The sequence below is a fragment of the Sorex araneus genome, chromosome 3, assembly GCF_027595985.1.
Source record: "Sorex araneus isolate mSorAra2 chromosome 3, mSorAra2.pri, whole genome shotgun sequence".
NCBI lineage: Eukaryota > Metazoa > Chordata > Mammalia > Eulipotyphla > Soricidae > Sorex > Sorex araneus.
Genome location: NC_073304.1, coordinates 74,339,846 through 74,359,752, shown reverse-complemented (window position 1 = coordinate 74,359,752; position 19,907 = coordinate 74,339,846). Strand labels below are relative to the sequence as shown.

The following is a 19,907-nucleotide window of genomic DNA, read 5'->3' as shown; positions in this document are numbered from 1 at the left end:
TGTATTTGTCTCTCTGGCTAGACTGTGACCTCCTCAAGGGCAGAAACTCTCCTGCAGAATATTTTCTTTGCTTCTCCAATGTGATTTTCAAGGCACCTGGGTGACTGCTAATTCTCATTAACAATAAAAACTAGTAAAGAGGGGGCTAGGCGGGGGTGCTGGAGTGATAGCACAGCGGGTAGGGCGTTTGCCTTGCACATGGCCGACCCGGGTTCAATTCCCAGCATCCCATATGGTCCCCTGAGTACCATATGGGAGGCTCTGCACTCAGGGATCACACCGCCAGGAGTGATCCCTGAGTGCAGAGCCAGGAGTAACCCCTGGGCATCGCCGGGTGTGACCCAAAAAGCAAAAAAGGAAAAAAAGGAGGGGGCTGGAGTGATAGTACACTGAGTAGAGCATTTGCCTTGCACGTAGTCAACCTGGGTTCAATCCCTAGTGCTACATATGGTCTCCTGAGCAACGCCAGGAGTGATCCCTGAGCACAAAGCCAGGAGTAAGCCCTGAACACTGCCAGGTGTGGCCCCCAAACAAACAAAAGCACTAGTAAAAAGCCAAAAGCTTTCATTATCGTCTTGTGTTCCTAGAATTTTCCCTCATCATCTATCACAATTTCATGGAAAGTTTACTGAGCTCCCCCCCGACACCACCCCCTGCCCCAGCCTCTCTGTGACTGGGAGTAGGAGGGAATGAATAGGGAGGAAAAGGCAAAATAAGATCTTTAGGGGTCAGAGACAGAGAGACTACGGGGTTAAGATGCTTGCTTTTTTTTTTTTTTGCTTTTTTTGGGTCACACCCAGCGATGCTCAGGTTTACTCCTGGCTTTGCACTCAGGAATTACTCCTGGCGGTGCTTGGGGGACCATATGGGATGCCGGGGATGGAACCCGGGTTGGCCGCATGCAAGGCAAAAGCCCTACCCGCTGTGCTATCGCTCCAACCCAAGATGCTTGCTTTTCATGTGGTCAACCTCGGTTTGATTCCCAGTGCTACATGGTCCTGGTGTATCCCCAGAATGATCCCCAAACACAGATCTGGGATCCCTGAGCACAAAGTTGGGAGTAGCCCCTGAGAACCACCGGGCCAGGTGGTGGCTCAAAAACTCAAAATAAAGTAAGGTTTTTATTAGTCTTCAAATGGTGGAAAGTCATAACCTTAGTCCCATTATTGCTCCTGCTATTTCTTCATGCAGTAAAATGAGGTGGCTGAGTTATCTTTCAAATTATAGTTTGCTTCTAACTCTCCAGCGTCTAAGTTTTGCTAGCCTTTTAGTAGATATTCATCCTAAACCGTTTTTCCCTGCTCGGATGGCAGCTTGTGCCCTTCATTATCCTTTCTCAGCATAGGAGAAATAATACCCAGGGTGAACAGGACTAGTCTCTGTGGACTCTCCGACCACCACGATCGGACACCAAAAAAATAAAACATCCTGGAGACCACTTACTCCTATTTCTAAGGTCAGCCCTTAGTCCTATATGGCCACGGTCAAGTGTGGATGTTCCAAGGGCCCCACACAACAAGTCACATGGCAGGGGCCCAGTCTGCGTCATTCTTGTTGACACAGGAGAGGACGGCAAGGCCTGGGCTTTGCCAGTCCTGTGTCCTTGTGGTGGAGCCTTGCCGTTAGGGCTTTGCATGATGCCAGCTGACTTTGAGGTAGGGCATCCTCTGAAAATCAAAACTGGGACAAAACCCTGGAGATACCTGCCTGGCATATGTGTGTGAGACCCTTGACTTGTGTCCTGATACAACTGAAGTGATAGCGCAGCGGGTAGGGCGTTTGCTTTGCATATAGCCGACCTGGGTTTGATTCCTCTGTCCCTCTCGGAGAGCCTGGCAAGCTACTGAGAGTATCTTGCACACACAGCAGAGCTTGACAAGCTACCTGTGGCGTATTCAATATGCCAAAAACAGTAACAATAAATCTCACAATGGAGACATTACTGGGGCCCACTCGAACAACAATGAACAATGGGACAACAGTGCTACAACCACACACACACACACACACACACACACACACACACACAGAGTAAAAGTGCTTTAGCTCACATTTGGTTTTTGGCAGTACCAGAAATCAAACCCAGGGCCTCATATATGCAAGGAGTTATGCATATATGCAAGGTATTCCTACCAGTGTCTCACATCCCCGACCTCACCTGTTTTTCTTTTTCTTTTTTTTTTCTTTTTGGGTCACACCCGGCGATGCACAGGGGTTATTCCTGGCTCATGCACTCAGGAATTACTCCTGGTGCTCAGGGGACCATATGGAATGCTGGGAATCGAACCTGGGTTGGCTGCATGCAAGGCAAACACCCTACCCGCTGTGTTATTGCTCCAGCCCGTTTTTCCTTTTTCAATTATTTCTCTCCTTTTCATTTTCTTTCCCTCTTTCATTCCTTTTTTTTGAAAAAAATAGGGTTACACCCCTTAGCGCTGGTGATGTGGTGATATAGTAGGGGTTGAATGATGGGCCTTGCCTAAGCTTTACCACTTGACCTATCTTCATGGCCCCTTATTCCCTTGTTTTTTTTTTCCCTCCCCCTTCTTTATAGGCATAGTCCAGTCTCAATTGTAGGGACTGGAGGGTATTTCATATGGGCAATATGTACATAGTACTATATACACTTATCTTGCATATAGCTGACTTAGATTCAATCTCTGGTGCCAATCTCTGAGCACAGGACCAGCCCTGAGCACTGCTGGGTATGGCTCAAAAGACAAAAATAAAAGATCGTATAAAGGGACTGGAGTAATAGTACAGTGGGTAGGACTGAATGTGGCTGACCTGGGTTCAATCCCTGGCATCCCATGTGGCCCCCAGCACACTGCCAGGACCTGCATTCCTGAGTGCAGAGTCAGGAGTAAACCCTTAGCATTGTTGAGTGTGGCTCCAAAACCAAAAGAATCAAAATAAAGATAGGAGAGATACAGTCTCCTCCATGGATTTACAGCCTTGATATCATGAGAAGGTGGAGTTGCCTTCTCAGAGGACAGTCTGGTAGTGCATGGAACAGTCTTTCCCTGACCTTGAGAGCTTCAGGTGACGAAGAAAGAAAGGCAGGTCTCTAAGGAGTCAGGCAGAGAGCCACCACTAGTCACTCGCTTCATAACTCACTTTTGGGCCTGTAGCACACTGGGTTGGCCCAGCAAATAGTGGTGTGTGCTGTTAAAGCCTGCCCTTTCCCTGTGACTCTCATTTACAGACACAAAGTCAGTCTACCCGTCATCCTTCCACTGTCATTTTTCTCCATCTCAGGACTAGTGGCTAAGATGAAAATCTGGGGGCAGGCTGGCTAAATGAGACCCACCTGTGGCTATATCCTTGGAAGCACCTCATGGATCTCCCATTCACTGTATCACTATCATCCCGTTGTTCATCAATTTACTCGAGCGGGCACCAGTAAAGTCTCTATTCCTCCCAGCCCTGAGATTTTAGCAGCCTCTCCTTACTCGTCTTTCCCAACAATTGGAGGCTTTTTCAGGATAAGGGGAATGAGAGCCATCATTACTATTTTTGGCATATCGAATACGCCATGGGTAGCTTGCCAGGCTCTGCCCGTGTGGGCGGGATACTCTTGGTAGCTTGATGGATAGGGAGGGTTCTCACAGCCTGGCGTGGAGTCCTGGATCTCCCATTATCAACCGTAAATACTAAATAAAGCAACTAAGGAAGAGAAGTTTTCCCCTAAACGGGAACGGGGAAATGCTTGCCCTGCAGTGTATAGTGGGGTCTCTCAGATTAAAGTGGGGTGTGAGGGCTGCTTTTCTGCCCTGGCCTGTCTGTTTTCCCAGAACCTATACATAGGGCTTGATTTTCCTCAGAAAGGGAGAGAGAAGTCTCAGTGGCAAGCAAAGAGTCTTGGGAGAGTCCCAGGGCTGGGACAGCTGAGCACATACCTAGAAGGGAGCCAGCCAGCCAGTACCAGATGGAGGCCAAAATCAGAGAAAGCTGAAGGGCTGAGTGATAGAATGGAAAGGACTCTCAAGAGTGGAAGGCAGAACTGAAGGGATGGGTGAGTAAAATTTATTCATGCTGACCTGGATTCCTCAAGCCAGGACATCCTACTAAAGTCATTGTATTTACTTGCTGAACAGTAGCTATTTAGGGGTTGGGAGATGGCTCAAAGGGTTGGGGTGCACACTTTGCATATGGGAGGCCTCGATTGACACCCCTCTCCCCCACCCCACACCACACACATGGTCCTGAGCACTGCCAGGTATGGCCCCAAAACAAAAAAGAGAATAATTGGAGCTGGAAAGATAGTACAGCAGCTATGACACTTGCCTTGCACCCGGCAAACCTGGGTTGGAACCCTGTCATTCCATATGGTCCCCTGAACACAGACAGGACGATTCCTGCGATTCCTGCGTGCAGAGCCTGGAGTAACCTGATCATCACTGGGTGTGGCCCCCAAACAAACAAAAACAGGAATCAATTTTCAAAAGCAGCTACCCTACCCCATTGGTGCTCAAACATTGTATGCCTGAAACCCAATCATGAAGAACTATAATTTCAGTAACTAAAAAAAAATAATAATTAAAGAAAAAAAGAAAAAAGCAAACCCTTGTGTGCCAGAGAATGCAAATAGCAGGGCACTTACCTTCACACAGCTAACCTGGGTTCAGTCCCTGGTACCCGTTATGGTTCCCCGAGCCCTTTGGGAGTGACCCCTGAGCTCAGAGTCAAGAGTCAGCCCCGAGCAAGCCAGGATAGTACCCCCAAACCCAAAAAGAATTAGAAGAAACTCCAGCTATCAAACAGGCAATATATCTGGTTTCAAGAAACCAGATTTCAGGATATTTATCCTTAAAAGAAAAAGCGCATCTGTCTCTTTGGTCCTCAGCAGTATGAATCTGAATGCTCACTTTTACACATATTCCCTGAGGCCACTTCTGTGTGATTCCCAGTGACTGGAAGGAGTCACCCCTAAATGTAGAATTCATTCTCAGAAGCTATCAGTTTCAGCATGAAACTCTGTGACACAGTGACAGAGAACGAAGACTAAGGATCAAAGATAATCAAATTAACTCGGCGAAAACCAACTCACCTAGACACAATCTAAATATTTATCAAATCTGCAGCATTTAAAAGATTTAGCAGATTCACCCTTTCATTTTTGTTGCCATTGTCTGAATAACCTTTGTTAGTCATCGACTGACTATTCCACATGTCTTGTTTAGAGTATTTTGGCATTTTAATAGTAGGAATGTAGAAGTTAGATGAAAGCATAAAAGTCACATTGAGCTCCATTATATTTTCCAAGACATTTACTTTGTAAAAGAATATTGGAGTAAAAAACAAGAGAGAGAGAAAAAAAAGATACACAGAATATCTGTACCAATCATATTTATTGCTAGGAACTTTAAACTTTTTTAAAAAAGTGTTTGAAAAGTAAATAACATAGAAAAAGATATCCACAAAGGCAGGAGAAGCAATCTCATCATTTACAAAGTGCTGCAAATTTGATAAATTTATGTTGCTGATAATTCAGAAATATTCTTCGATGGATAGATATAAATCCTTGAAATACCCAAAGCATGACAAAAACAAAACAAAACAAAACAAAAATAAGGTCATCTAAATGGATAGAAGAACAACCAAAAAAGGAATGAAGCATTTGGCAATGGGTCATTAAGGGAACTAAACTTATAAGCAAATGAATTTTCCACAGTGAATTGTTATAAGGGATCTAGTGTTGGGTGAAGTAATTGCAGCCAAACTGCCCCAAACCAGCTCGCTGTGATCCCTGTCGGTCCCTGGCCCTGGGGAGCTACACGGGATTCGGTGCTCGATACCTCTGTGGTGCCAGACCTAGCACTGGTGCGGGAGAGCCAGGTGTCAGGGTGCTGCCACCTGAGACGGAGTGTGAGTGCGAGTGTATGCGTGAGTGTGCCCAGGCGGCTCTCCCCTCACAGCAGGCGCAGTGCTCGCAGACTGCCCACCCGGAGACCCACTCCTCACTTGCCCCATCTGAGAAGAGGGACCAAGTACAGGCACCCACCTCCCTCCTAGGCCCACTTGAGTCCCTGAGAAACAGATCATGTAGGCAGGTAGGCAGAGACCCCCCCTCCCATCACCGAGCTGAGGGGCACACAACAGCCCTCCCAATCCACAGAGAGAGGCAACCAAGAAATAACTCACTTAGGGGCCAGAGAGCTGGCTCAGTGGGGCTGGAGTCACATGCTTTGCATGCTGGAGGCCCTGATTCAACCTGGGGGGCGGGGGGTGGGTGGGTACAGCCTGGTCTCCCAAACACAGTGGGGAATCTCCTCCAAGCATCTCCGGGTGTGACCCCTGAGCACCAGTGGGAGTGGCCCAAAAATCAGGGGGAAAAAAAAAAAAGAAATGACACATTTAATAAGGTCCAGAGTTTCCACCACTTCATCCAGATACAGAGATAAGTTACCGGTGTCAGAACCTCGCTGACCCTGCATGCCTGATGCCGGACGTGGGGCCCAAGGGTGAGGAGCACCCACACTTTCCTCTCTGCTGTAATCCAGACCCCGAATACTGCTTGACTCGCGCGCACAAGGATGCCGGACAGTCTAGAATCAGCACCCCAGGAGGCGCTGGGCCCTGCCTGTGTGCGCCTGCCCTGCACGACACGGGGAGATGGCCGGACACTTCGCCCCGGCCACTGCGCGCTCCTCCTCCACAGTCCATTTGGAATGTCATGATCTTTGGGTCTCTGGCCCCTGGGGGCTCCCCAGAGGACTCCTCCGCCAGGCCCGCAGCACCTTCCTCGCCTGGCTCCTGGGAAAGGCCCCCCCGGCCAGAGGGGTTTGTCAAGGGTGGCGACAGCAGCTACGAGGACTGCAGTTCAGATATAGTTGGTTGGGGGCTGTCGGGCACTGAGCCGCTGCATGTGGCAGCCGTGGCAAAGCAAGTGCCCGTCCAGAGGGAAGCAGCAGCAGCCCTCCTCGTCGCTCAGCTGCATCCGGCAGTCCTAGGGAAGGAGGACACCCAGTTCATCCCAGCACGGGTGCCCTGGATACAGGGGGGTGGGGGGGCCTTGGGAGTCTGCCCAGTAAATGCCAACCCCTAAGAGGTGACTGGAAGAAAGAAAGGGCAGAAGGAGGAGGGGGGTGGGGGTGGTTGGGGAACTGACTCCCAGAAAAAAAAACAGAGAAAATGCCTCTCCTGGGCGCCAGGTGTCGCTGCGGCAGCAGAAATAACAAGGCAGCTCCCCACCGCCCGTAGGTCACCAACAGCTCCTAGCTGGAGTCTAGCCTGCCGGGAAGGCAGACTCAAGAAGGACGGACCAAAGAGCCCGACAGACAGACTGGAGACAGGTTTGAGCACTCCCTGCCTTTCCACGGCCCCCGACCGCCCCCTCCTAAAGACACAGCCCCGGAGGCCTGGCCCAACACTCACCTCACAGTGGTAGCACTCGAAGTGGTAATCTCGGTCCATAGAAATCACCCTCACAATGTCCTCAGAGCCCTGAAATGTAATGTAAGGGCCCCATGGAGAGGAACACCGCAGGACACCCCCAGGCCCTGCCTCCCCACGGAGCAGCTCCCATGGAAAACTCCAGAGCCTCCCCACGGCTCTGAGATGACCTTTGCAAATCCCACTGGAGCCTTCCCGTTCCCGGCCGTCCACAGGGGCCCTGCTGGCAGGGAAGTGAAGGGGCCGATCAGTGGAGCAGGCTCGGCTCCGGACCCGGGGGCATGAGAAGGCACTAGCCTCACGGGCTTCTCTCTCCGACACCTCCCTGATACACCAGCAAAATTCTTGTTTAATTATCTTTCTTCTGTGTTTGAGGCCACACTTGGGAACACTCAGAGGCTACGCCTGGCTTGGTGCTCCAGGCCCTTGCCAGGAGTGTTTGGGGAACTGCAGGATTGGGCCAGGGCCTCCTGCCTGCGAAACGTGTGCTTTGCCCAGTAAGCTACTTCTCCTGCCCACCAGCATGAGTCATTTCCACCCCATTTCTACCAGCCCGAGGGATTCTTCCCCACCTTTTCCCAGGCCCTACATTTGGGATCTGGTGATCTTAACCCCAAAGAAAGTGTCCCCCTCTGGAACGGACAGAGGAGAGGGAGCGGGGGCCCCCGGAGGCTGTCAGACATGTCCGGGCCCGGATGCTGAGGTCAGGGTAGTGACCCCGAGAGCGGAGTCACACGGGAATCTGCAGAGCACATTCCTCAGCAGCCCTGCTTCCCGGGGAGGACAGTCCCCTCCCCAGAGGCATGCCACTGGATGCCCTGCAGAGACCAGACATACTGACCTCGGAGGGGAGGATGGGCTGGCCGCATGCCGCACACTTGGGGGCGTAATTCCTACAAGAGAGAGGGCAGAGATGAAGCAGAGGTTGGGTCCCCTGCCCCCCGCCCAGTCCTGCCCTGCACACTCACTTGTGGTAGTCGGTGACGCAGTACACCTGGTTGGAGAAGTCCACGGTGAAGGGGATGCCATCCAGGCACTTGTTGCAGACGACACACCGGAAGCAGCCTGGGTGGTAGGACTTCCCCATGGCCTGGAGGATCTGGCTCAAGGCACCAGGAGGATCAGTTTCCCTCAGCCCTGGCTCTCCAGTAGCTTCTGGTATTACTGGCTGCCCCCACTGTCCCCTCCCCCGACCCTAACGACCTCCCCTCCAGCCCTTCTCCCCACCATACTAGTAATCTGAGGTGACTGAGCAGAAACTCTGAACAAGATCGCAGAAGCATCCAGTCCAGTGCTGCTCAGACGGGTCTCAAATTAGGGCTATCTGGGGAGCTTGCCAGGCACCCAGGCCCTCCCCCATTCCCTGCCCCTCCCCCCCCGCCCCGAGCCACTGTCCCACCGGAAGTATGCTTCAATCTCTGGCCATGACCCAGACATGGGTATTTTTGGTCCTTCTTCTCAAGTGATCGACTAGGCTGCCAGGACTGAGAACCACCAAACTAATGCAATCCCCCTTCTTTTAGTAAAGAACACGGAGTTCCAACTGATTGCAGGCAGAAGCAGGAAAGGGACAGGGACTAAGACCCAGAGCCTCACACTCCTAGCTCGGCTCAGCCGAGGCTCTGACTGCAGATCACAGGGGCCTGTGGGTAGCAGGGAGGGGGAGTCTAGAGGGAAGCCACTGGGGACGGACGGTGGCCAGGGAGGAACAGGGTGGAAGTGAATCACCTGACCCTGGCTTTCCTCCCCACACCTTCTCTCTACACCTACCGAGTCCCCAGGCCCGGCCCTGAGCCTCCCAGACTCTGCTGAAGACCCTTGGCTCACTCACCTTCTCTAAAATCAAGTGACCACAGACACAGCACTTCTCAGCTGCCTCCTGAAACCCTGAAAACTGGAGAGAGAAACACGACCACGGGCGCCGTTACAAACTGAGAGTGAGCCCTGATGGGTGGAATCCCAAAGGGCCACTGAGAGTTCGAACGCGCACGCACACACACACACACACATGACCAGCGCAGCCCCAGGAGCCTCACTCACCAGATAGTCTTCCTCACAGTACACGGAGCCGTGGACGCTGTAGAAAGCCTTGCAGCGCAGAGTTCTCCCTAGGAGCAGCAGAGAAGGGCTGAGGTTGACCCCGGAGCCAGGCCCAAGGCTTCCCCCGCTCTGGGGCCGCTGCGCCCCAGTGATGCATGCTGTATTTAAGTCTGGGCCTTGGTACGCGCCTGTCCTCCCCCTGCTGTCTGTTCTTCCTCACAAAATCCATCTGATGTCATTTCAATCCACTTTCAGAATCTGCTCTGGTTGCTTTCCTGCCAACTTCCTTCTCCTCTCCTCCCTTGCCCTGCTCCTCGGTTCCTGCCCTGACCATTCCCCGTGCCCACCCCCGCCCCGCCAGCCTTCCTCACAAGGGCCTAGGCCGGAGCCTCCTGGGGAAGCAGAGTCAACCCGAGGCTGGAGGACATGGTCCAGGAGCTCTGAACAAGGTGCTGTGCTCGGTCACAGAGACCAGCAGCACATTGTCACCGGCCTTACCCTCGGGGGCCTTTCAAGCGAGGAGCGGCTGCCGGAGCGTGGCAATCCTGCTCTCCTAGCCGGCTCTGGCCCCTGCCAGGGCTCGGACATTCAGAGTAACCACGAGGGACAGAGTCAGTCTCCTTCCCACTGTACATGCGTCCCAAAGTCTGGAGGCTCTGGGGTGAGCAGACATGGCCGGCCCTGCCCCCACCCCCAGAACCCACCCTGGCTGCTGTGGGGAGGGAACAGGGCGGGGGACAGCAGGCTTCCTACCACGGCCTCCGTGCATCAAAATCTCCACTTCTCCCTCTGCCCAGTGGTTTAGAAAAGCTGACTCAGACACTCATGAGACCCAGGGGCACGGAGAGGGCAAGAGACACCCTCAGGAGCGGCCCTGGGACGCGAGGCAGGAAGAACAGACAGGGAAACCCAGAGAGCAGAGGCAGGCGCAGGGGCTGGGGGGCTGGAGTCAGACAGGCCGAGAGAGGAGATTAAAGGTTTAGCAGACGAATCAGAGTGGGTGAGCAGTGGGGACAGGGGACAGCAGGCCAGGGAAGGGCTAGGGCGTTGAGGGCGAGGGGAGCACCCCCCCACACACAGGCGGGCCTCCTGAGCTAACAGAGCAGCGGGCATTCCTGCGGCGTGATGTCATCAGCTTGGCATGGCCTGGTGGCCTGCACTCTAGCGAGGTGGCTGAACTCTGACCAGCCAAGAGAAAACCCCCCTCTCCGCCCCCCCATGGCTCCCCACTCCCCCAGCCCACCCCGCCCTTCCCACATTCCAGCCTTTCACTGTCGCCCCAGGCAACTTGCTGCCCAAGACCAAACCCCACCAAGGAGAGGCCGGAGGGCCGGGCTGGAGTCCAGGCAGGGCAGACAGGGAGGCAGAAGAAAGAGGGAGGCAGAGAGGGGCGGAAAGAGGCCGGAGAGGAGGAGGAGCGGGACGGCAGCCAGCAGACCCTCCGTGGGGCAGGGAGGCAAGGAGAGGCCAGAGGTGACTGCACAGAGGCACGGTGGGGACATGTCGGGGAGCCGGGAGTGTGTGGAGATATAAAGGGGGAGAGCGGGGAGTGATGAGTGTTTGTGTGCGAGAGGGTGTGTAAGTGTGTGAATGGGAGAGCCTGTGAAGGTGTACAGGAGGGTTGTGAGTGTGTGAATGAGAGTGTAAATGTGGGAGAGTGTGTGTATGAAAGTGTGTGAAGATACAGGGGAGGGCCTATGAAGGTGAGAATGGAAGAGATGGAAGAGAGTGTGTGTGTGTGTGTGTGTGTGTGTGTGTGCGTGCGCGCGCAGTGTTTAGATGTGTTTGTGTGAATATGTGTGAGAAGGTGTGTGAGAGTATGTGTTTATGTGAGTGTGTGTGTGAAGGTGTATGGGTGTGTCTGTGTTAGTATGTGTTACAGGGTGTGTGAGAGTATGTGCTTGTGTGCATGTGTGTGTGAAGGTATATGGGTGTGTTTGTGTATGTGTCAGAGTGTGTTTATGTATGTGTTAGAGGGTGTGTGAGAACGTGTGTTTGTGTGAGTGTGAAGACATATAGGTGTGTGTGTGAGAAAGAGGGTGTGTGAGTGTGAGTGTGAGTGTGTGTGTATATGTGAGGGGGCACACTCACCACAGGAGCAGCAGACAAAGCACTGGGTGTGGTATAGGCTGTCCAGGGCCTGGCAGGCGTTGCTCTGCCCGTAGATGCCTTTGTTGCACTTGATACAGGTGCCTGAGGGGAGAGATGAGGCTGTCAGCATCACACCCCACTCCCCAGCTCAAAACCAGGGATTCCGGATCTCTCAGGACCACCAGTCCCAGCCTGCCTTTAATGGGTTCCCTTAGGGGAAGGACGAGAGGGGAAGGAGAAATAGGCTGGAGTGAGTAAAGTCTTGGCCGGGCAGATCCATTCTTGTTTACTAACTCATCGACAGAGAATATTTTCTGAGCATCTATTTTGTGCTTGGCAAAAATTACGGAGTGCGATACTGTGGACAGTCAGAGAAAGTCAGAGATCTGTTCTCTGGCCTGGGTCGCTGAGCTTCTGGTGGAGAGAAAGGCCTGGCCAGGCAGGGTCTGCAAGCCCCCTGGCACTGTGTGGGAACAGACAGATGCCAATCCAGCTGGAGGGGGGGCCCCACAGGCCAGGGTGTGAGTGACTGCAGCCTCAGTTCCAACAGTGGCTTCCGAGGACTGACCAGAAGAGAGGGTGGCCCAGTAGGGAGTGTGTGAGCCTGACTCCTGGGGGGGTGCTGGGGGTTCGCTGCCGGGAAGTGCAGGGTGCATTCCAGGATTGAGGTGGGGTGGGGGGATGTTGCAGAACCCCTTGGTGCCTTCCTGCCATCCTCTGCCAGGCCAGGCCAGGCGCAGCACTTCCCCCCCACAAACACACCTGGCTCCTGCACTCTCCTTTCCTGGGTGTGTTCTTCCCTCCCTCCACTCCCCAATTCCAGGCCCATGAGTGAGGGCCAGGGCCTGTCTTTAGGGAGCAGATCCCAACGGGCCCGCCTCACCCGGCCCACCACTCCCCCTCGGCACGCTGCCATGCTGCCTGCCTGTTGGGGCCCATCCCGGTCTCTGCCCAGGGGCTCGGGAGCCCGTGCAGCAGCTGCAGCGCCTGATGGGCCCGGGCCTGTTCTGCTCCCACCCTCTGGCAGCTGGCAAGGCTGCAGCTGAGGAAGAGGCCCCCACAAGGGGCAGGGGCGGGAGGGGGGCACCCCCAGGCTGGGGTGCTGTCAGGGGGCAAACCCACCTCAGACAGGTCCCTCACTGGGGTCAAAAATGTGGCCTCCTGCGGGAGGGGAGCTGGCCAGAGGGCCCTGCTGGAGCCCTGCACTTTATGGGAAGACAAGATCAAACTGCTAAGGCGTGTCTGCCTCACCTCCTCTAACCCGGCAAATCCACACCTAGGCGCTTCCTGCCATTTTATTGCACCCCCCTGAGCGCCTTCCTTTTGGCTCTGGGGGTTTAGATAAAAGACAAACAACCACTTCTCCTGGGCCTCCAGAGGAAGCTGCTAAAAAAGGGCCCTGGCACTTGGTCTCCCTTGACCCAAGTGTCACCTGCTCTGGGCTTTCCTCGCTGGGGCAGGGGGGCTGGAGAGGACCCCCAAAGCCCTTCCAGCCGGCCTCTACCCTAGGCACTTCCCCCAGAGCCTTCCTTTGATTGTCCCTCTTCCCACTCACATTTCCAGCTGCAGAGGTCTGGGGCGGGGGTGGTGGTGTCAGGACAGGAACTGGGGAGAGAGGTGTGAAGGAGGGGCTTGGAAAACTGAAGGGGCCCACAGGTGAGGCTGTGCTGAGCACCCCCCCCCCCGTTTTCCACCCTCTCTATCTCAGTCAGAGGAACCTTTTCCTAGTGAAGGGGGCTGTGGGGTGTCTTGGTTCAAAACTGATACAAGCCCCCCCTGCCTGCAGCCGAGCCCTCCCACGAAAGCGTCTTAAAGCCAAGCACGTGGGGTTTACTACGACCAGGTCTCCTGGACAGGCGCCCAACAGAAGGGGCTACTCGGGGCGGAGTTCAGGCAGGTGACCCGCACCAACTGAATGTCATTTCTCACAGCTACACAGTCGTTATCCATTGCAGGGTGTGGGGCGCGGGTAGGGGGACGGTGACCCAGCGGTCAGTGGCGTCTGCCCCGACTTCCCGAGGATGCGGTGCCAGGGGCGGGCACTCCCGTGCTTCTGACATCGGCGGCGGGGTCCCTGTTTCTCGTCCTCGGGCGCTTCACCACCCCCCACCCGGTTTCCCAGGCCGTGGCCGCCGCCCCGCGCGTGTTAGGAAGCGCCCCCGCACCCCACCCCCGAGCCCCCCTCCGCCCTGCGCCGCGCTGCGGCCCCGCCCGCGGGCACCTGGAGCGCCCGGGCAGGAGCCGGCACGCACGCGGCGCGCCCGCCGCCCCCCCACCCGCGCATTCCCCGAATTCCTGCGGGCGGAGCCTGGGCCCCGGTGGGGGCGCGGCGCGCACGAGCCTGCAGGGGCACCGCCGCCACGGGGTGGGGGGGTGGCGGGTGGGGGATGCTCTCACGGCCCCGCTTGGGCCCCTCCCTAAGAAGGCTCCTCACGGCGGAGAGCCGAGGCTCTGGAGCTTGGGGCATGGGGATTCCCGGGGCTGGGGGTGGGGGGTTCCAGTTCACCGGAAAGAGGCGCCCTCGGTCCCCCGGACACCCCGGGCAATAGGAAAGCCCCCCTTGCCCCCTTTCCAGCGCCCCCCGCGTCTCCGCCGCGCACCTCCGAGCGCCTGCGCTTCGGGCCGTCGGGGCCCGGGGGGCAGCGGACCGCAGCGGTCCTGCCCACCCGTCTCACTCACCGAAATAGTCCTCTCTGGCCTCCGGCTCCCGCATCCGCACCCGGCTGGCCTCGGGCACGAACGCCCCCGGCGGCTCCTCGAGACCCGACGGCTCGATCCCGGACAGCTCCCCGCGGGCGCCGGCTTCTCGCGCCCCCGTGGCCGCCGTCAGGCGCAGCAACGCCGACAGCTCGTCCTGGTAGCGGGCGCCCGCGGCGCAGTCCCCGTAGCCGGTCACCGAGTGTCGCCCGGGTTGCGCCCCTCGTCTCTCCAAAGGCCCTGCCGCTCCCACTCCGGCCCCGGCCAGCGCGCCGGGGCTGCCCAGGGCGGGCGGGTACGAGTGGCGGCTCTCCTGGCAGCCGAAGCCCGCGGGCCGATGCGCGCACAGTCTGTCCAGGGCCGCGTGCAGCTCGGGATAGGCGGACGGGACCCCTCCAGGGGAATAGCCGGCCGGAGCCCCCGCCAGCGGTGGGCCGAACAGGCACGGGCCGGCGGGCAGGGGGCTGCCGTGGCGCTGGTCGTAGCCCATGCTGATGCCGCTGGTCCGATTGCTGCAGGGCCGGCTGCCTCCCGCGCCCCCGGCCCCCGCCCCGTCCAGCAGCAGGCTGCCCCGCGGGCTGGACGGCTTGCTCGCGTCGCTGGCCGAGCTGCTGGCAAAACTGGAGCGGGGGCTCAAGGCGGGGGCTGAGGTCTCCAGCCGAAAGTCGGGGGGCAGTGACTGAGGTAGCGGCAGGGCCCGGGTGGGAGGCGGCCCCCCGGGGAAGGAGCCTTCGTAGCGCGGCGCCTCGAAGGAGCCGCGCGGGTTCCGCTCCGCGTCTAGGGGGCCTTGCTCGCGGGCTGGTTCCAGCGGCTCATCCCCGGCTCCCCCGGTAGCTCCACGGGGCCCCGATTTCCTAGGTGCCCCCAACCCACCGTGGCGCCCCTTGCCCGGCCCGGGGGTCCCGTCAGACCCAGACCGGCTCGATTCACCCTTCCTGCGGCCGAACTTGGCGCTGCCGGAGTCCGAGAGCCTTAACTTCTCAAACAGGCGGCTGGCTTTCTCTCCTAAACGCTCCATGCCCGCGCGCCAGGGGCCCGCAGCGCCCTCCCCTCCCGGCGCTCGCGTCCCGCTCCCGGCCGTCCGGCTCCCGGGTCCCCAGGGGCACTGGGTGGGCACAGGGGGTTAGAGGGCAGCCCGGATGCCCGGCGCCAGGAATCCCACAGCATCCCCCGGCGGCAGAGGCTGCGTCCCCCTGCGCACCAGGGGCCCAGCGGGGCTGGGAAGGCCCACGGCCACGGCTGTCGGGCCCGCAGGTCCGCGTCCACGCGCCCGCCCGCCCGCTCGGCCCGCTCGCGGCCCCCGCCCCCTCGCCCCGCACTCAGCAGCGACCCAACTTCTCTCCCAAACTTTTGTCTGCCCGGCCGGATCTACTTTCCCGGAGGGGCGGAGCGCCGGGCGCGGGGCGGAGCGGATGGGGGGGGGGGCTGCGTAGGGATCTGGTGCGGCGGTTGGGGTGCCCGCGGGGCTCCCCGTCCTGGAGCTGGGGGACCCGCGCACTGAAAGCCAGAGGAAAGCTCCTGGGCACTGTGGGCCCCTGCAACCCTAGCACTGGAGAACTGGGATCGGGAGACGTAGGGGAACGGGGGGCGGGACTCTTTGTTTGCAGCTGGAATGCGCGGAGGGGCACGTTGGAATGCCGTGCAGTTGCCTGCAGGTCCTGCGCAAACACCGAGACTTTGTTCCCAGTGTGGGGACTGCGGCCGAGATGCCGAGTGGCTGATAGTAGGAATGGGCGAGGCTGGCAGGGAGAGACGGGAGAGGGTGAGAAGCGCGCACGTAAAGAGCCCCGAGGGGCGAGGTGGTTTGGGGACCTGGGGGGAAGGGAGGCGAACAGGTAGCGCAAGGGTGAGCGGATTAGGGGAGGTGGGTGGCACGGTCCTGGAAGACGACAAAAGTGGAAAAGGCGAATGTGTGCAAACCCTAGAGAGGAGGGACAGAAGCTGCAGCAGCAGGACGAGGCCACTTTCTGAAGCCCAAGCTCTGTGATGGGAAGGGGTGGTGTCTAAGTGAAAGGGAGGGAATGGTTTGGGATTGAGATCCACGTTCAGGGAAGGACCGATGGAGGGATGGACAGATACCCCCTGGTGTTGGGAAAGGAGATTTTTAGCCAGTATTTCAGGTGACCAGTATTTCAGGACAGAGGGCCTGGTTGTAACGCTAAGGAACTATCTCCCCCTCAGGAGATGAGTGATACGAAATAACAACTTGGAGGAGCGGGGGAGAAATGTCCTTTAGAGAAGATAGCAAATGCAAATGATCAGAGTAGAAAAGGGAAAGAGGCCGATATTGGCCATACTGGAAGGATCAAGCAAGAAGAAGAAAAAGAAAGTGAAGCTGAGCAAGCTTATTAAATAACAGCCAACTGATGCTCACTCAGACTAGCACCTTGAGGGGCAAGAGGCTGAGGAAGCAGGAAACAGAAAGAAAATGACTCCTTTGTACTTGGATAGTAAATGAGTATGAAAATTATATGCAGGCAAGCCATGCCTACTACTTTCTTCTCAACATTTTGAACATCTTCTATCATATCACGGTAGCCTTAGGGGATAGGGAAGGAAGGGAGGTTAATATCTTTGGGGAAATTAATTTGGCACAAACTACTTGGCTTCTTTGTCCTCACTGCATTGTCTTCCTGACCTCATCTCTCCTGTGGATCAGCTTCTGTTTCCCCCTTCAGGCCTAAGGCTTCTATCAGACGGGAAGCAGGGAGGACTGCAAGCATTAGTAAGGGAGGAAAGCGATCAGGTTGCATCCAGAATCTGCTGGAAACCACATCTTCGAATTAGCCTTAGACTCTTCTCTGGGGCTGGAGTGATTGCACAGGGGTTAAGGCACTTACTTGGCTTGTAAGCAGTCATCCAGGATTTGATCTTCAGCATCCTATATGGTCCCCCAACTACCACAAGGAGTAATTCCTGAGTGTAGAGCCAGGAGTAAGCCCTGAGCATCACTAGGTGCGGCTCAAACATGAGGATTAAAAAAAAAAAAAAAAAAAGACTCTTCCCTTCCTGTCTCCAGATGGAGACCCTGGCTTCTTCCTCCTAATTACTTACACTCCAGATAGCCACACAGCTTCTAATGTGTAGAAGCTTTACTCATCCGCAGTGAGGTGGAGAGTTAAATTTTTTGGGGTGAGGGGGCACACTCGAAGATTCTCAGGGGACCATATGGCTGCCAGGATCAAATCTGGGTTGGCTGCATGCAAAGTAAGTGTCCTATCTTCTGTGCCATGGCTCCGATCCCAAGAGGGTTAAATCTTTTTTTTTTTTCTTTTAGCTTTTTGGGTTGCACCCAGCAATGCTCAGGGGTTACTCCTGGCTCTGCACTCAGGAATTCCTCCTGCCGGTGCTCAGGGGACCATATGGATGCTGGGAATCGAACCGGGTTGGCTGCGTGCAAGGCAAATGCCCTACCTGATGTGCTATCGCTCCAGCCCCAAGGCTTAAATCTTTAACCCTCTTTTAGTTGAGGTCACTAAGGAGGGCCCTAGTAGAGTCAGAGATGGGCTCATTTGGAGTCAGTAACCAGTGTCTGAGGCCACATCTATTAGGAGGAGTGCTCGTAGCATTGCAGTCTGAGCTGGGGTCTCCACTCCCCACATCAGTCCCTTGTCTGTGACATGGTTGACCTCTAAACCCAAATCTATGTCCCCTTAGATTTAAAATTCAGCTGATCGGCTTAAGGAATGGTTGGGAAAATGGAGACTGGTAGAGGAAAGGTGACAGTAGTGGTGGGATTGGTGTTAGAACTGAATGCCTGTAACAACTCATCATGAACAACTTGGTAAACCACGGTTAAATAAAGTGTGTGTGGGGGAAACAAATGAAGTTCAGCTGATGACTATCATCTCTGCTTGGTTGTCTGAAGCACTCACATGTAAAACACCCTGCTCGGACTTCATCATTCCGAGTCAGTGACCCCACTGGGCTGCCTAAACCGGATACCTGCTCGTCAACCATCCTTCCTTAACCTCAAATCCAACGCGGTCCTCCCTGTTCTCCCTGAACAGCTCTCAGGCCTGACTCTCCTCATGGTCTCTAAGGATAGCAGGCCCCATCTTCTCTCTCCTGAGACACTGCAAAATCTTCACTCCAATGCATCTTATTCGGAGGGCAAGCGGTTCTTCAAAAACAAAACATCATCTTGTTTCCTTGTCTCAAGCCTTTCAGTAGGTGGTGTGGCTCAGAAGAACAGCAAATGAGTCACAGTCAAGGTCCTGGGCTTGATCCCAGCACCGCAAAATAGAATAATAATAAAACCTTTTTGCTGCCCTTGAAATAAAGTTTATTCTCTACATAACGTTTCTCTACCTCTATAGTCTCATCCCTTCCCCTAAAGTGCTTTGCAATACAATTGTGCATTGTGTTCTCACTCAACTCTGAGGGTATTTTTTGGGGGGGAGGGGACGTGCCACACCCAGTGATGCTCAGGGCTTATTCCTGGCTCTGCACTCAGGGATCACTCCTAACTTGCTCAGGGAGCCATATGGGGTGCTGAGGATTGAATCCATGCCAGTCATGTGCAAAGGAAGTGCCCTACCCCCTGTACTATCACTCTGGCTCCTCATCTCTGGACTTTTTTTTTTTGCTTTCTGGGTCACACCCCAGCAATCCTCAGGGGTTATTCCTGGCTCTGCACTCAGGAATTACTCCTGGTGGTGCTCAGGGGACCATATGGGATGCTTCGAATCGAACCCAGGTTGGCCACATGCAAGGCAAACACCCTACCTGCTGTGCTATTGCTCCAGCCCTCATCTCTGGACTTTTATACTTGCTGTTGCCCATGTATAGAATGCTCACCTGACTTCCCTTTCCTACTTGTTTGTTAACCCTTCCCCACCTGTCAGGTATCACTTTCTTTTTGTTTGGGGGCTACATCCAGTGGTGCTCAGGGATCACTCCTGGTGCTTGGGGGTCAAAATGCAGTGCTGGGGATCAGCCTCATACAAGACAAGCAGTTTAGCCCCTGTACTCTTTCTGGCTTTCAGGTTTTACTTTGGTTTTTCAGGCATCATTTTCAACACTGCTCTCTCCAGGGAACCTTTCCAGACCACCAGGGTAGGTTAGTAAGCCCTGCTGGAGCTCGCACAGTAAGTAGTGGTTCCCTAGCTGCACCCACCATCACCCCAATCCCAAGTCATTTCACTGCCTACTTAACTGCCTGGCTCCTTGACTCAAGAATAACACCTCTTCCCACAGTAGAACTGATTAGAACTGAGTAGAACTGATCAATATCCATTGCACCTAGCTATGGTGACTCTGATATCTAGCAAGCAATTAGTATTTGTTTTAGGAATGAAATAGGAAGTCAGTTTCACTTATCAATCCAGTATGTGGTGTGCGTGAGTGCGTGCATGAGTGCGTGCGTGTGCTCACAAAGCTCTTCCGCCTCACAGTACAGTTTGGCTAAGCAGAACTTAGAGCTGCAAAGCTCTGCATATGGCGTGGTCACATGGTAGGAGAGCCACTTCAGGTGAGATGTGGGAACTCTATGCCTTAATTTCCTTCATGTGTAATACAGAAACAATAAAATCTGCCTTATGTAATTCAATAAACAATAGCGATTATTTTTCTAGACCCTCCCAATTCCCACATCGGGATGGAGCCTGCTTTCTGCCCTGAAGAACTGAGCCCGTCACCAAACTGCCCGCCAGGTGGCAGTGTTATCCTGGGCTGCACCTCAG

General features: G+C 55.4%; 1 protein-coding gene across 1 annotated transcript; it reads right to left on the bottom strand.

Annotated features, from left to right (window-relative positions):
• Positions 1–5,332: 5,332 nt before the first annotated feature.
• On the bottom strand, positions 5,333–15,529 carry AJUBA (ajuba LIM protein). Its single transcript, XM_004609474.2, has 8 exons — positions 14,206–15,529; positions 11,527–11,628; positions 9,436–9,503; positions 9,227–9,289; positions 8,364–8,494; positions 8,237–8,288; positions 7,378–7,446; positions 5,333–6,949 (listed from the first exon to the last, which is right to left on the bottom strand). Exons 1-8 carry the CDS (start codon positions 15,239–15,241, stop codon positions 6,824–6,826), a joined length of 1,647 nt encoding a protein of 548 aa, XP_004609531.1. The 5' UTR covers positions 15,242–15,529; the 3' UTR covers positions 5,333–6,823.
• Positions 15,530–19,907: the final 4,378 nt, after the last annotated feature.

Bases quoted from the DNA above. Each gene is read 5' to 3' on its own strand.
- AJUBA (XM_004609474.2), bottom strand. From the start codon at position 15,241: ATGGAGCGTTTAGGAGAGAAAGCCAGCCGCCTGTTTGAGAAGTTAAGG. The intron at 8,289-8,363 runs GTGAGTGTGCAG...TCTCTCTTGTAG, and splicing joins TGCGTCACCGACTACCACAA to GAATTACGCCCCCAAGTGTG. The intron at 6,950-7,377 runs GTGAGTGTTGGG...CTCCTTCCCTAG, and splicing joins TCGAGTGCTACCACTGTGAG to GACTGCCGGATGCAGCTGAG.